The sequence below is a fragment of the Bombus affinis genome, unplaced genomic scaffold, assembly GCF_024516045.1.
Source record: "Bombus affinis isolate iyBomAffi1 unplaced genomic scaffold, iyBomAffi1.2 ctg00000128.1, whole genome shotgun sequence".
In the NCBI taxonomy this organism is placed as follows: domain Eukaryota; kingdom Metazoa; phylum Arthropoda; class Insecta; order Hymenoptera; family Apidae; genus Bombus; species Bombus affinis.
The window spans coordinates 319,407-334,481 of record NW_026108856.1 but is presented as its reverse complement, the minus strand read 5'-3'; the positions used below and the strand labels follow the sequence as shown (position 1 = coordinate 334,481).

At 42.7% G+C, this 15,075-nt stretch overlaps 2 protein-coding genes across 2 annotated transcripts in view; both read left to right on the top strand.

The window, feature by feature from the left end:
* LOC126927529 (6-phosphofructo-2-kinase/fructose-2,6-bisphosphatase-like) overlaps positions 1–15,075 on the top strand; it is a 129,539-nt gene that overhangs the window by 3,093 nt on the left and 111,371 nt on the right. The gene's annotated exons all lie outside the window — the stretch shown is intronic.
* LOC126927525 (6-phosphofructo-2-kinase/fructose-2,6-bisphosphatase 4-like) lies at positions 3,218–10,316 on the top strand. The gene is made up of 3 exons (XM_050743611.1): positions 3,218–3,222; positions 9,697–9,826; positions 9,888–10,316. The coding sequence occupies exons 1-3, from the start codon at positions 3,218–3,220 to the stop codon at positions 10,314–10,316; spliced, it is 564 nt and encodes a 187-aa protein (XP_050599568.1).

The window sequence follows — 15,075 nt, the reverse complement described above, 5'->3', positions numbered from 1 at the left end:
ATAAGCTTTTTGGGTATATAGAGTATATAGGGTTTATAGGGTATAAGCTTTTTGAATTAATCTAATTGTATCAGTATTATGTTAGAAACATGGTACTATAATTGACACATTTAACATTAGTATTTGATCAAAATTTTCCCAGTGATTGATTAGTTAATGCAGTTATAATTTGTATTTCAATAAGTTTGGGATCCTAGATATGGAATATTTATTATCTACTAGGTTTGTCAATTTAATTCTCTAAGCGAACAACTTTCAATCGTATCTTGGAAAATGAATAATAACATAAATCTTCACGGATGACTCAAGCATTGAATACTTGGCCACTGGGGAAAAGTATCGAGTGACTTAACGTCTGCGCTAACAGTCTGTAACTGATTAAAATTCAGTTGTATGCAAATTTATCCATTTACATCCACGAAATATTTGCTTGACTAATGAGAATGAGCGTTGAAGTTCAAAGAAATATTCCCAGTCAAGTACATAGCAGATAGAATATAATCACAATGTTTCACGTTGCTAGATCGAACTCAATCAGTCTGATTAATCTGAACGAAGTTTTAGAACATGGATAAATGAATATTATTGTTTAATCGAGCTATCGCGGGGAGACGCGGTCGTTAGAATACGCGTCAACGAGAGTCGTAAATTCCCGTTACGATTGGATTAATCGACACCACGAATAGTTCGATCCCCGTATTTCGGTTAGGATAATCGGGGTGGTTGATGCGGTATAACACTGGAAGTCAGAGTTATAATAATGTATATTTCCAACACTTTATACAATCACACAAAGTAGTAACGCCGTTGATTAAGATACAGATAACGAGAGAAGAGTTAGTCTTGAATGAGAGAAGGAGAGCTTTAGGCGCTCTAGGCCCTTGAGAGTTATAGGAACTGTCGGAGTTCTGGATAAGTGAGAGCCTTAGAAGACTCTAGGCCGTGTAGGCACCTTGAGAAATGATGAAGGAACTCAGAAAGATACAGGAACGGTGAGAGTTGTAGGAAATGCAGGAACCCTAGGCACCGTGAGAGACGATCAAACTCCAAAGTTTTATTCTAATGTGAATGCGGAGGAAAGCTTGGTATGGGTGTGCCCTTTGAACGAAGAACGCGGATTCGTTGCTTACATTTTCAGTTAGTAAAGTGAGGGAAATAATCCGCGATGTCGATTGGTTGGGACCAATGTTAGGAAGGAAGAGAGGAGGAAGAAACCTCCTACCAACTTGGGTCCTAGGCGACATTGTTTATAGGGAAACTCAGATTTTCGGTTAGGTATATCTCCGCTTTCTTCGTTATTCTTAAGAGCACATAATAAACCCAAGGACCTTTCTAAAAACCGGCCGAAAACACTTCTGGAATTAGAAAGTCTTTTCTGGCAAACAGATGTGCTTAGACCTTGTGTGCGAACAATGCAGCTAGAATTGCTACTTTATAGTGGGTCCTTGGGCCTATGGAGTGTTAGAAAGACGACAGGTAGACCGTTGGTTGGCAAGCCGCGCGCGATGGCGTGCAGATGTGTTGCACGGCGTAACATCCTCCCCCCGTTGAGAGGGCACCGATCAAAAACCTGTAGAGATAAAATTGATTAAATCTTCTATCCGCCTCCTTGTTGATTGTTGCTGCCCTGTGTACTGTGGCCGTCCAGAGGATGTAGTGGTCGCCAAGAGGAATTTGATGATACGGCTGGAAGGCCGGTGCGCTGAGGATATTTGTCTGTCCTGGAGACTGCTTCGTCGCTGCGTCGAAGGACCGTTGACTGCCTTGTAGTCTGGACCGCCGTGGTTCTTGGCATTGCCAAGAAAGTTGCCACTGAAGTTCACGGATCCAGAAATGTCGTGAAGAGCTCGGCTTACGAAGTATTGTAGGACACCTCAGACCTGGAGGTGTCGTTATACATCTCGCCGATTTCCCAATGGTAGATCATATCTGTATGGAGATGCGCTTTTCATCTGCCTTCTTCGATGTTTGTAGTTGCCTTGATGAGGCCGTCGTCGCCAGGGTAAGCTCGATGATACGACCGAAAAGCCGTTGCGTAGAGGACACCCGTCTGTCCTGGTGTCTGGTTCGCCGTTGCGTTAAGGGGCCGTTGAAGTTCACGATCCAGGATGTATCGTGAAACGGTTCGGCCCATGCAGTATCGTGGAACACCTCGACCCATGAGGTGTCCTTGAATAGTTTGCCCCAGGAGGTGTCGTTGAATGAAACTCCGGTGATGCATGGTATAGATTCGAACACGCCGCAGAGTTGTGTGTTTGATTGGGGGACTGAGCTCCCCCCGATGATCTGCCCCAATTGTGCTATCTTGTCCCACATGTCGTGGATTGTATCGTGGTAAGACCTGGAGCAGATTTCGCCTTTCTTGTATGGTATCTCTGCAACATCAGATTCGTGAAAGTATTGCATGTCATTTGGACATCCTCGTTGCTGTTTCGGCTGAGGAAGCGTGGAGGAGGTCATGGTTGATTGAGGGACGAGGCTCCCCCCGTAGACCCATCCGGATCGCGCCTTCTCGCTGATGGCTGGTAGCTGTACCGGCGTGGCCCAACAATCCGCAAGAGACAGAATCAGAGATTTGTCCCACGTAGTGCTCTGTGGGCTTAGTGGACAAGTGTTGAAATCAGCTGGCGCGTTCTGAAAACTACTAACAATTAAATGATTAGTCATAGTGGTAATAACGTGGAGATGATCCCGATTTGGGTTACTCGCAGGCGTGGCTCCTCGCCGCCGTGGCGATGGAGAATTCTTCGCGTTAGGTCGTGGAGAAAGACTCTCCGATATGATGTCCATGTCAGGTGTAACATGTAAAGTGGTGTTCTCCGTCGGCGGAGTATAACTGTTTTTGTCCTGGACGTGATTCAGTTCCTTCCTGTCTTGCAGATCTGGAGCATTCGGCTGATTCGAGACATCTTGTGTAGTTGAATCAGATGGTTGCGATGCTGACGATGGGAACGTGGTTGTCGTCAGATCGCGTGTGGGTGACACGTTATGAGTGTCACGCGGTAAGCTCAGCGTGGTATGCGACGAAATCGCCGTTTGAGTGGATGCGATGGTTTCCGTTGGCGGAATACGACCGTTGTTGTCTTGGATGAGAGTCGGTCCCTTCCGGTCCAGAGGGTCTCGAGCGATTGATTGATTCAAGACGTTGTGTAACGTCGAATCAGATGATTGCGATGCTGACGCTGCGAACGTGGTCGTCAGATCGCGGACAGTTGACATGTTGTGAGTATCACGCGGTGAGCTCCGCGTGGTATGCGACGGGATCGCCATTTGAGCTGGTGCGATGATTTCCGTCGGCGAAGTACGACCGTTGTCGTCTTGGACGGGATTCAGCTTTGTCCGATCCAGAGAATCTCGAGTGATGGACTGATTCAAGACGTTTTGTGGCGTTGAATCAGATGGTTGCGATGCTGACGATGGGAACGTGGTTGTCGTCAGATCGCGTGTGGGTGACACGTTATGAGTGTCACGCGCTGAGCTCCGCGTGGTGTGCGACGGGATCGCCATTCGAGTTACTGCGATGGTTTCCGTCGGCGGAGGTTGATCCTTGTTGTCCTGGATGGGATTCACTTCCTTCCGGTCCAGTGGATCGTGAGAGGTTGGCTGATTCAAAGCATTTCGCGGCAATTTGATACCAGTGGCTGATCCATTGTGTGCCGGTCTCGATGACCGGGGTTGTCGTGCTGTACGTTGGTTACGTCTTAGCCGATCGCATATATCGTTATACTGTTCTCTGATCTCGAGACCGCGCGTTTGTTCTTCCGGGAGTTTAAGCGACGCGGACTCGCGGCCGACGGCTGATTCGCCGCTTGTCGATTGTGACGGTATACTTCGTCGTGTATTGATTAATTGTTTGGCTACTCGGAGTTGCAGTCTTTCGTATTCTTCCGCTAGCTCACTGCCGCGCGCGATCTCTCCCTCGTCTAAAGTTACGATCTGGTGTTGTAATGCACGGAGTTCCTTCTCGACGGTTTCTAGACGTTCTTTAATTTGAAGCAAGTCGATCTCTTCCGAACAGCCTGATTGTTCAATGTCGTCGAGTTTTTTTTCGAGGCGTGTAAACTGGGCGATATAGTAGCTCCGGCGTCGACGCAAGACGGCAAGTTCGTTTCCGGTTGCCATTATTTTTTATGTAATTGATAATGAAATCGTTTGAACTTACTTCTGTTGGCGATTGTCCACTTTGTGGCAGGAGGCTGTGTGGTTGCGTTTCAACCACCGAATTATACCTCTTCAAAGGTGACGACCCTTTACGTTACTGACCTCGCTGGGGTGGTAACGCTTCCGCTGCTGGTTGTGTTGGATTCACGTGGCACTGTATGAGAGTGGGTGTCACTGGCGTGCACTTTTCACTTGACACAGTATCCGGCTCGAAGGACCATGTTTAATCGAGCTATCGCGGGGAGACGCGGTCGTTAGAATACGCGTCAACGAGAGTCGTAAATTCCCGTTACGATTAGAATAATCGACACCACGAATAGTTCGATCCCCGTATTTCGGTTAGGATAATCGGGGTGGTTGATGCGGTATAACACTGGAAGTCAGAGTTATAATAATGTATATTTCCAACACTTTATACAATCACACAAAGTAGTAACGCCGTTGATTAAGATACAGATAACGAGAGAAGAGTTAGTCTTGAATGAGAGAAGGAGAGCTTTAGGCGCTCTAGGCCCTTGAGAGTTATAGGAACTGTCGGAGTTCTGGATAAGTGAGAGCCTTAGAAGACTCTAGGCCGTGTAGGCACCTTGAGAAATGATGAAGGAACTCAGAAAGATACAGGAACGGTGAGAGTTGTAGGAAATGTAGGAACTCTAGGCACCGTGAGAGACGATCAAACTCTAAAGTTTTATTCTAATGTGAATTTTTTTTTTTTTTTTTTTTTATTTATTAGAATATTTACAATCAATTCTCGTTGAGAATTTTCAGTAACTTAATTTGGCGTGATACAATGACATGGATTATAATAGCTTTATATTGTTGATTCTAGTAGGACTAAGGGTTTAATCTAGTGGGTATTTTCTTTTTAGTCTGCGGATCTGGTCCGTCGTGTCCAGTAGTTGGGTGACTAGTGGGTTGTGGTGGTTGTTGACTCTTGTGCTATATCTGCTTCTGGACTTGTGTATTTCGTATCTTGAGGTCTCGGTGGATTGTTTCGTTGGTAACATACCAGGGTGCATTTAATAGGGATCTTAGCGTTTTCGATTGGAAGCGTTGGAGTATTTCAATGTTGGAGTTACTTGCTGTTCCCCATAGTTGGATTCCGTAGGTCCAGACAGGTTTTATTACGGCTTTGTAGAGGGTTATTTTGTTCTGTATGTTTAGTTTGGAGCGTCGGCCCGTGAGCCAATAGAATTTTCTTAGTTTTTCCTTTAGTTGCTTTGTTTTTTCCGAGATATGTTCTTTCCAAGTTAGCCTCCTGTCCAGGGTCATGCCCAGGTATCTTACGGAGTCCTTGCTTGGGATTATTGTGTTGTTAATGGTAACCTGGGGGCAGGTTTGTTTTCGGAGCGTGAAGGTTACATGGGAGGATCTTTTTCGTTTATTTTAAAACCCCATTTTTGGAACCACTTTTCCATGGAGTCGAGACTTCGCTGGAGAGTGTATGAGGCAATTGCCGGGTCTGCGTGGGTAGCTAATAGTGCTGTGTCGTCGGCAAATGTTGCTATTGTTACCTCGTTTGATATGGGTAAGTCGGCAGTGTAGATGGAGAATAGTAGGGGTCCGAGGACACTACCTTGCGGTATGCCGGATTCTATTGGGAATGTTACGGAAGTGGCGCCTAGACATTTAACTATGAATTGTCTGTTGGTAAGGTAGGATTTTAAGATGGAGTAGTATGGGTGGGGTAGGATTTTTTTAAGCTTGTAGAGTAGCCCTTCATGCCATACTTTATCGAATGCCTGTTGGATGTCTAGGAATACGGCTGAGCAGTATATTTTCTTTTCAAGGGTTTGGCTGATCATGTGGGTTATGCGGTGGATTTGCTCTACTGTTGAGTGTTGTTTTCGGAAGCCGAATTGGTGATCTGGGAGAGTTTTCAATTCTTCTAGGAGTGGAAGGAGACGATTCGTGAGCATCCTCTCGAATAGTTTAGACAGGGTAGGTAAGAGACTGATTGGGCGATAGGAGCTGGCTTCATATATTGGTTTACCGGGTTTGGGGATGAGGGTGATTAGTGAGATTTTCCACGCCTTAGGAAAGTGTTCTAGGCGGAGGATGGCGTTGAAGATTGATGCGATGAGTGCGATCCCTTTTATGGGGAGTTCCTTGATTGCTTTATTTCCTATTAGGTCGTGACCTGCTGCTTTCTTGGGGTTTAGGCGACTGATTGCTTCTATGATCTCTGCAGAAGTGAAGGGTTGAATAGGAGGGGACATTTGGAAGGGAGTGTGCAGGTATTCGGTGACGTCCGCTGCAGCTATGGAGGAATGGGATTGGAATACTTCAGTCAGGTGTTCAGCAAATATGTTGGCTTTTTCTATAGGGCTACGCGCCCATCCACCCTGCGGGCGGCGGATTGGAGGTATTATTTGTGGGGGGGCGCGTGAGTTTCCTGGAGGCTTTCCATAGTGAGTAGTTTGAGTCGGCTGTGGGGGACAGGCTGGCGAGATATTTGTGAAAACGGTCGTTATTGTAGTTCTTTATGGTTTTGGATAGTTTTCTAGTTGCGTTATTTAGTTTGCGTTTGTCCTCCGGTGTTCTATGGGTCTGCCATATCCTTCTTAGTCTACGTTTTTCTGCTATTTTTTTTTAATATGTACTGGGGGTATTCGTGATTGCTGATGGACGTTTTTGCCGGTGTGGAGACGCGGATAGCGTTTATTATGCTCGCATTTAGGTATTCCGTGGCTGCTTCGATTTCGTCATTGGTTTTTAGTGAGGTTGAGGCTGAAGTTGTGCGGGTAAAGACTTCTCTAAAGAGCTGCCAGTTGGTGTGTTGGTTATGAATGGAGCCATTAGGTGTATTCTCGATGATGGTTGAACTGACTGTTACTATCACGGGGTAATGATCAGAGGAGAGATCGGCCGAGGAATTGATTTGGACGTGTCTTGGCGAGATATTTTTGGTTATGAAGAAATCAAGGAGATCGGGTATTTTGTTTGTGTCGGTGGGCCAGTGTGTGGGTTCGTATGTGGTAAGGTAGTTGAGGTTGTTGGTTATTATGCTGTTGAGGAGGTTTTTGCCTCTTACTGTAACCAGTCTGCTACCCCATTGGGTGTGTTTAGCGTTATAGTCTCCTCCGGCTATATATCTGTTGCCCAGGGTGTCCAGGAAGTGGTCGAAGTATTCTTTGGCGATGGAGTGTCTGGGAGGGCAGTATACAGCTGAGGTGGTGATTGTACCATGATAGTCTTCTATTGCTACGTTTGTTGCTTGGAGGTAGTCTTTCTGGAATGGTGGAAGTTCGTAGTGCTTGATGTTTGCTTTGATTATGATTCCGGTGCCGCCGTGGGCCTTTCCGCTGGGGTGTTGGGTATGGTAGAACTTGTATCCGTTTATGTTCAGGTAGTTTTTGTCGGTGAAGTGGGTTTCAGATATGAGCATTATGTCGATTAGCTGGTGTTTTAGGAAGAGTTCTAGCTCAAGTTTGCGTTGCGCTAGACCATTGGCGTTCCACAGAGCTATGCGTCTTGGTTTTATTTTGTGTCTGGGCGTATTAATTTTTCCATTATGATTGTTAATAGCGATAGCAAATTGTTTATTTGCTCTGATTGTTTCTCTATTAGCTTTTCAAGTCTAGAGACGTTGTCTGTGTTAGGTGAGGTGGGGGCACTATTTTGGGGAGGATCCCTGTGGCTATTTGGTTTATTTTGAGTGCCTTGTACCGCTTGGGCATAGGAGTTTGAGGGAGTGGTGAGTTTGATAGGGCTGGGTGTTTGATTGGTTGGGGGGATTGGGATAACGGTGGATTTCGGCGAGCTGGGTGTTTGGTAATTTTCCTCTTTTGTTCTAAGTTTGGGGTATTTGCTTGAGTACAGAGTTTTGTAGGCTGAGCAGCCTTTGTAGTTGGCAGGATGATCACCTTGACAGTGGATGCACTTCGCTGGGGTTTCCGGTGATTTCCTGCACTGGTCGGTGGGGTGTGTACCTGCACATTTGACGCAGCGGAAGGTGTGGTTGCAGTATTTCTGTGTGTGCCCATATCTTTGGCACCTTTTGCATTGGACTATCTCCTTTTTGGTTTGCGGTGGTTCAAATTTAACGATGGCGTTCATTATGCGACTGATATTGTAGATTTCCTTGTTGTTTGGTTTCTGTTTTAAATCAATGAAAAATAGGGATAGCGGGTCTTTTGTGACTCTATGCCTTATGTTGCTGACATTGGTGACTTCGTGGCCGAGTTTCGATAGTTCTATTTTTAGTTCGTCGATGTCTGCGGAGTGGTGGATGTTTCGTAGCACCACCCGAAAAGGTCTTTCTTCTTTGAGTTGCTAGGTGTGGAAGTTGGCGTTCAGGGCCCTGAGTGTCTTGGTGAGCTTCCTGTAAGCTTCTGGATTCGTAGGCAGAATTTTTACCTGATTGTTGGTTATCTTCAGGTTATAGTCCTCCTTGGAGATATCTCTCTCTAAGGACTTGGTCATTGTCTGGATGTCGATGATATCGTTAATAAATATTGGTGGGGGAGGGGAGCGTCTCTGTGCGTGGTGGTTAAGTGGTGAGCCTGCGGTTTCCATGGCATCGTTGGTGGATTCCAAAATTGCGAACCTGTTGTGGGTGTTAATTTGCGTTGGTGGATGTCCGTTCGAGTTTGTGTCTGCTGGTTCGGTTTTGCGTTTTTTCGCCTTATTGGCGTCGTTGGCACGAGGGGATATGCAGAATTTCTGCCACGGGGGGAGTAGCGCGGGGTAGTGATGGGTTTGGACAGGCGAGCCTGGTCGTGATTGTTGGGCCATCATCGAGCTAGCTATTTCAATATGAATAACTAGTCGTGAGGCTATGCGGCAGGGATCGGGTTGGGGTTAGGTGCGTAGGCTTTTCTTCTCTCTGGCGGATAGGAAACACTTGGGAAGATAGGAGCACGTTGTGTTCACTTTCGACGGTTGGGCGACACGTGTTGTTTTCGAACTTCACTGGGCACTAGAGGCACGCCTGCACGCTTCGGCACTCGACAGCGAACTGATTCTAATGTGAATGCGGAGGAAAGCTTGGTATGGGTGTGCCCTTTGAACGAAGAACGCGGATTCGTTGCTTACATTTTCAGTTAGTAAAGTGAGGGAAATAATCCGCGATGTCGATTGGTTGGGACCAATGTTAGGAAGGAAGAGAGGAGGAAGAAACCTCCTACCAACTTGGGTCCTAGGCGACATTGTTTATAGGGAAACTCAGATTTTCGGTTAGGTATATCTCCGCTTTCTTCGTTATTCTTAAGAGCACATAATAAACCCAAGGACCTTTCTAAAAACCGGCCGAAAACACTTCTGAAATTAGAAAGTCTTTTCTGGCAAACAGATGTGCTTAGACCATGTGTGCGAACAATGCAGCTAGAATTGCAACTTTATAGTGGGTCCTTGGGCCTATGGAGTGTTAGAAGGACGACAGGTAGACCGTTGGTTGGCAAGCCGCGCGGGATGGCGTGCAGATGTGTTGCGCGGCGTAACAATTATAATTACAATACGAAGTTGATGTGTACTTATTAACCGTGTACTATAACGAAACTTAAATCATACCATGATTTGAATATTATATCGCAGGTCTACTTTATTAAAGCTTATGTTTAAAATCAGCCATTATTCCCTGACTTTGCATAAGCTAGGTTTTAATGCTTTGAGGACCTCGATGTACGAACCATTCCATGACTTAGGCAAAAGTCTATATACTTTAGTATATAGTACATAGATAGCGTATATACCTTCTAGATCTCTAAATCAATGCTTTTGCGTAGGAATTTGCATGGCGCGATCAAGATAAGCTGCGCTATCGTTATCCATGGGGAGAAAGCTACATCGACGCCATGCACCGCGTGGAACCGGTTATTGCTGAATTACAGAGATCCAACAACATCTTGGTCGTGTCTCATCAAGCTATTCTGCGCTGCATCATTGGCGTTTTCACAGATAAAAAACCGGAAGAGGTGCCTTACGCTGAGGTGCCACTGCATACCGTCATCCGAATCAGCAGCCAGGGTTACAATTACAAGGTGGACTTCTTCAAGTTACCCATAGAGTGCGTAAACACGATTCGCGTGAAGCCGAATAATTGTAGCGCGGACAGAACCGCGGACGATGCTCTGCTCACAGTCCCAGCACATTTCGACATACCGGATCCTTGGCGAAATCTTGGCAGCGGACCCACTCCCGTACAACAACACTGAGAAACCGCTCGGAGATCCACGATCACGTCGAAAATTCGATGTCTGTTTGTTTGTAACCCCTGGAGCTTTCAGCAGTGATGTCTTCTTGGAATATTTTTGCTTTTGAATTCAGGCAGGGGATGAAGATTTGAAATATCATGCAAGTATGGATTGAATATATTTTTAGTACGTATATATGTATAAGTAGATCGCTTTAAGGTATCTTTAAGAAATACAGATTCGATGAGACGGAAGATGATGATATCGGAGTCAATTCTAGATAAATAGATTGGATAGATCGCGTGAAAGAAACGACATGTAAATTCAAATAATCGTTATCGATACTGGAAATTTATTTCTGAAATATTCTCATGAATTTTCTCATGAATCCCGAGAAACTTAGGTCGTTTCAACTTTGACTTGTTTATCGTCGAGTTCCGTTACCTTCGCGGGATGTACTCCGATTGTCATGTTTTTCCTCGTTGATTCTGTTCCCATTGGCAATAATTTAGTATCCTGCTGCTGGAGCCCTCTATACGTTATGTTTAAGCAGTTTAATTTTAATAATCACATACAAGTCAAATGTTACATTAACTCTAATATGTCGCAGATGACTATCGCAAGAAATATTTTAATTGTACATCGTAAAATTCAGAAAGACAGGCAATCTTTTAAATTGTAGGAATGCGAAACATGTCTTTCGTATTAAATTCTATTTCAAAATATTGATATAATATATACAACGAACACACGAAAGACAGTTTTTTTAGTATTGTACTATTTATAGGTGATAGAATTTTAGATTTATGTATTTTCGTTTGCCTAGTTCCTAGCACAACGATTGTAAGCCTTGAGATTTGGACGATATTAGGATTTTTATTACTGTAAAGTACAATTGAAAGATACTATATCGTAGCGTTATATAAAGTTTGACTATAAAACGGACCTGATATCATTGTTAACAAAGAAATAACGAATATTGTATTTTTCGAGTGTGTATGAGTGTTCGAACGATAGATGTATATTTCTACGCACAAAATTAGCGGTATACTGTGCTACGGTCTCATTAAGAAATGTCAAACATTCGAGCAAAGTATTTTTCTCTACGAAGGAAAGCGCGAGAAATAATCAACAGAGGCGATTAAGAAAGAAAAAAAATCGATATCGAATGGTGCCTGCTTCTGTCGATATACTGTTACGTTTCACTTAGAGTTATATTCTATCTCGTGGACCGCATAAACATGCATAATATTTTATTAGGCATCACGTGGAAATCTCCGAGCAATCTATTTATCCAGAACAAGCTCGAGGATTCGTAAAATGTGAATAGAATAAAAAATAAATAAGCCTTACGGAACTAATTTATTCTGAGATGAACTAAGTACGGCAGAGGGCAAATTAATTTTCTATACAAGTATACAAATGGCACAAGTTATCTAGTCCATTCATTGCTGAACATTCTGGCGTTCTTTCTTTTCTCTTTTGCTATGCGGGAATCGACATAAAAAATTATACAGCGTTCTAAATGTTAAGTCGTATTAATACCTTTTAAACTCCTTTGTTTGTTTGTTTTTTAATTGTGTATTGTATTTTCGAGCTATCGCGGGGAGACGCGGTCGTTAGAATACGCGTCAACGGGAATCGTAAATTCCCGTTACGATTAGAATAATCAACACCACGAATAGTTCGATCCCCGTATTTCGGTTAGAATAATCGGGGTAGTTGTTGCGGTATAACACTGGGAGTCACAGAGTTATAATAATGTATATTTCCAACACTTTATACAATCACACAAAGTAGTAACGCCGTTGATTAAGATACAGATAACGAAAAGAAGGATTATTCTTAGATGAGAGAAGAAGAGCTATAGGAGCTCTAGGCCCTTGAGAGCTGTAGGAGCTGTCGGACTTCTGAATACTGTGAGAGCGGTAGGAGACTCTAGGCCGTGTAGGCCTAACATAACTTCCGCAATTAACATTCAATGACTCGTGTGTATGACTAGAATGATTCAATAGAAACAGGTACAGCTTTGAATAAGTTTGACTAGATAAAAAGTGATTATCAAGTAAACTGCGAACATGCATTTGTGAGAAACTTATGAACGTACGTAATATGCAAAAATATATAAAGTACGCAAAATAGAGTAGTCGTTAGAATATTTAGTAAAGCAAGTTTCTGCTTAGGTTGCATTCCTTCAGCAGTATCCATAAAACTATGAATTTGAATAAATATTCGCAGTTTACTATTCAAGACCCTGATGGAAGCTTAGACAAAGTCTTAACCACAAATCTTAAAAAATCAGCAAAAGTACAAATATTTCATAAAGTTTCACCATTGTTTCAATGAGAAACGACGAGATTCAATAAAATCAGTATCCATTTTAAATGCCCGAGTATCCATTTGGCAGTATAATCCCCAGTATCAATTTGGCAGTATAATCTCTTTGTTTACTCGCCAAATGGAGGTCCAAGCTTCTCAGCATTCTGTCTTGAATCTCCTGGTCGTGAGACGAAGTACTTTTCCATAAACCAGTTCTACAATGCGCCATTCTCGGCTCGTTCCTCGAATAAATCCCCAGACGAAAGGCAGAGTAATTCGATTGAGACGACTTCGAGTTTACATACCATTTCGTTTCGGGAACAACATTCTTCATGAACCCCACTGTAGCTCTGCGACAGGTGTCATAACCCAACAGTTGAATCTTTTTACCGTGAATCGCGTCGAATTGAGGCTTATTTAATTTGCTGTTAGTCACTCGGTTCATGATTGTTTCAACGGAGTCGGGTGTTCCGGGAAGATTCTCGAACACTTTGCGAAGAACTTCATTTGTCAGGTCTTCCTCGCTGCTGGACTCACCTGACGAAAAGTTCTAGGTGTTAACTTTGTGTCTGGTTGAATTAACTGTAAAAACGTAAAAAGGCAGAACGAGGCACGAAAACTGTTACATATCGATTCCGGTTTGTAAACCAATTTTAAAGAATTATTATTTTCTATGATAGTAACAAAAAATCAAAATCAGTAAAAATATCGATTTCCACGTCCATTATGTTTTGATTCTATACTTTGTACGGTTCTGCCTTCTTTACATTACAAAAACAATATTTAAAAAATTGTTTGCTAATATCATAACTACATCACAAGATATTTGTTTGTTTCATTATTGTAGTATCGGAAAAAAGGACAGGATTAGGATAATTTAGATTTGTAAAATTCTCCTAATACTATTTATTTAAGATAAATAAAAATAACAGAGATTAATTGGACAGAGAACGATAAATGTTCAACTTGAACTAAAACACAAAAGTCTTATTCCACTCAAATCACTCTGTAAATGAAACATTTAAGTGGGGTATAAATTACTCCGTTCTATAGTATTTCAGGGTTAAGGTTTCAATAAAAATTGATTTACGAATAAAAGAAAGATATGCTCGTGTTGCATCGTAGGTACTACGCGGTCGTAAATCCTATTCGCCGCCATGTAGCCGGAATGAAAGCAATACCATTAGCGATACTAACAGCCTGCCTTATTTGGGTGCTGGCGATTGTTCTGTCGATGCCTGCTGCTCTTTTCTCTCACGTGATGAACGTCGACATAACAACTAACTCCAGCATCCACATCTGTAACCCTTTCCCCGTGGAATTAGGCGAGTATCTCACACGCTGAAATATTGGACATTTCTCCGTGTTTTCATTTCACACCCACGAAGTCGTATTAATTTATTTCTCGTTCTGAAACGCAGGGGCAAGCTATAGGAGAGGGGTGGTGCTGTTCAAGTTCCTGGCCTATTACATCATTCCCCTATTCATCATATTAGCATTTTATTTTCAAATTGCACGACACCTTCAACTGTCCACCAGGAACATGCCCTGCGAATTATCTGCAATGCAGCGGCTGGAGCAAATTCGATCACGCAGAAAGGTTGAGTGAATCGATATTATTATGAAATTATACAATTTTCAAGTAAATCTAATTTTGACACAAAAGTTCTATATTTGGTATACAAATATTTGGTATACAGGTATACCAGTGAAAAGGTGTAGAACAGAGAAATTGAAATTGCTACCTGTATGATATTTTTATGAAATTACACTGCTTATATATGCAGTCAGCTTGGAAATAAATTTAAATTGTAATAAATTGTTACTTAGACTGTGATGTAAATTGAGTTATAGTTATAAATTATTTACTTTGAAAAAATTTCACGCTCATCATGTACCCGAGTAACAAGGTGCAAGAAGAAGCGGAATTAATTTAGCGCAAATCTCGAGTCGATGGTGCAATTGTTATAAACTATACTTTACTTACGCAATCTTCGATACGATCAATAATAAGATTATGTAATACGACCTTAAGCCAATATACGGTTAAGCATCGATGAAACAAGTCTAGTCCAACAACTAGAAGAAGGCGTTCCATAACTTCCGGGATAGAATGCTTTTGTGTTTTAGTTCAAGTTGAACATTTATCGTTCTCTGTCCAATTAATCTCTGTTATTTTTACTTATCTTAAATAAATAGTATTAGGAGAATTTTACAAATCTAAATTATCCTAATCCTATCCCTTTTTCCCGATACTACAATATCTATAATAAGATTTCGCAGGTATCTGCCTCAGATCGACCGCGACCTTAGCAGATTTAGTCATCGCTCAATTGATCCTGTAAATATGCTTTCAACGTCTCGACACCGTTGTCGTTAGATAATACGCCTTTGCCTCAGCTTTTGAAATATTACGTTAAATAAATTCTCAAGTTCGATATTTAACTTCTTTCGCAGAAGT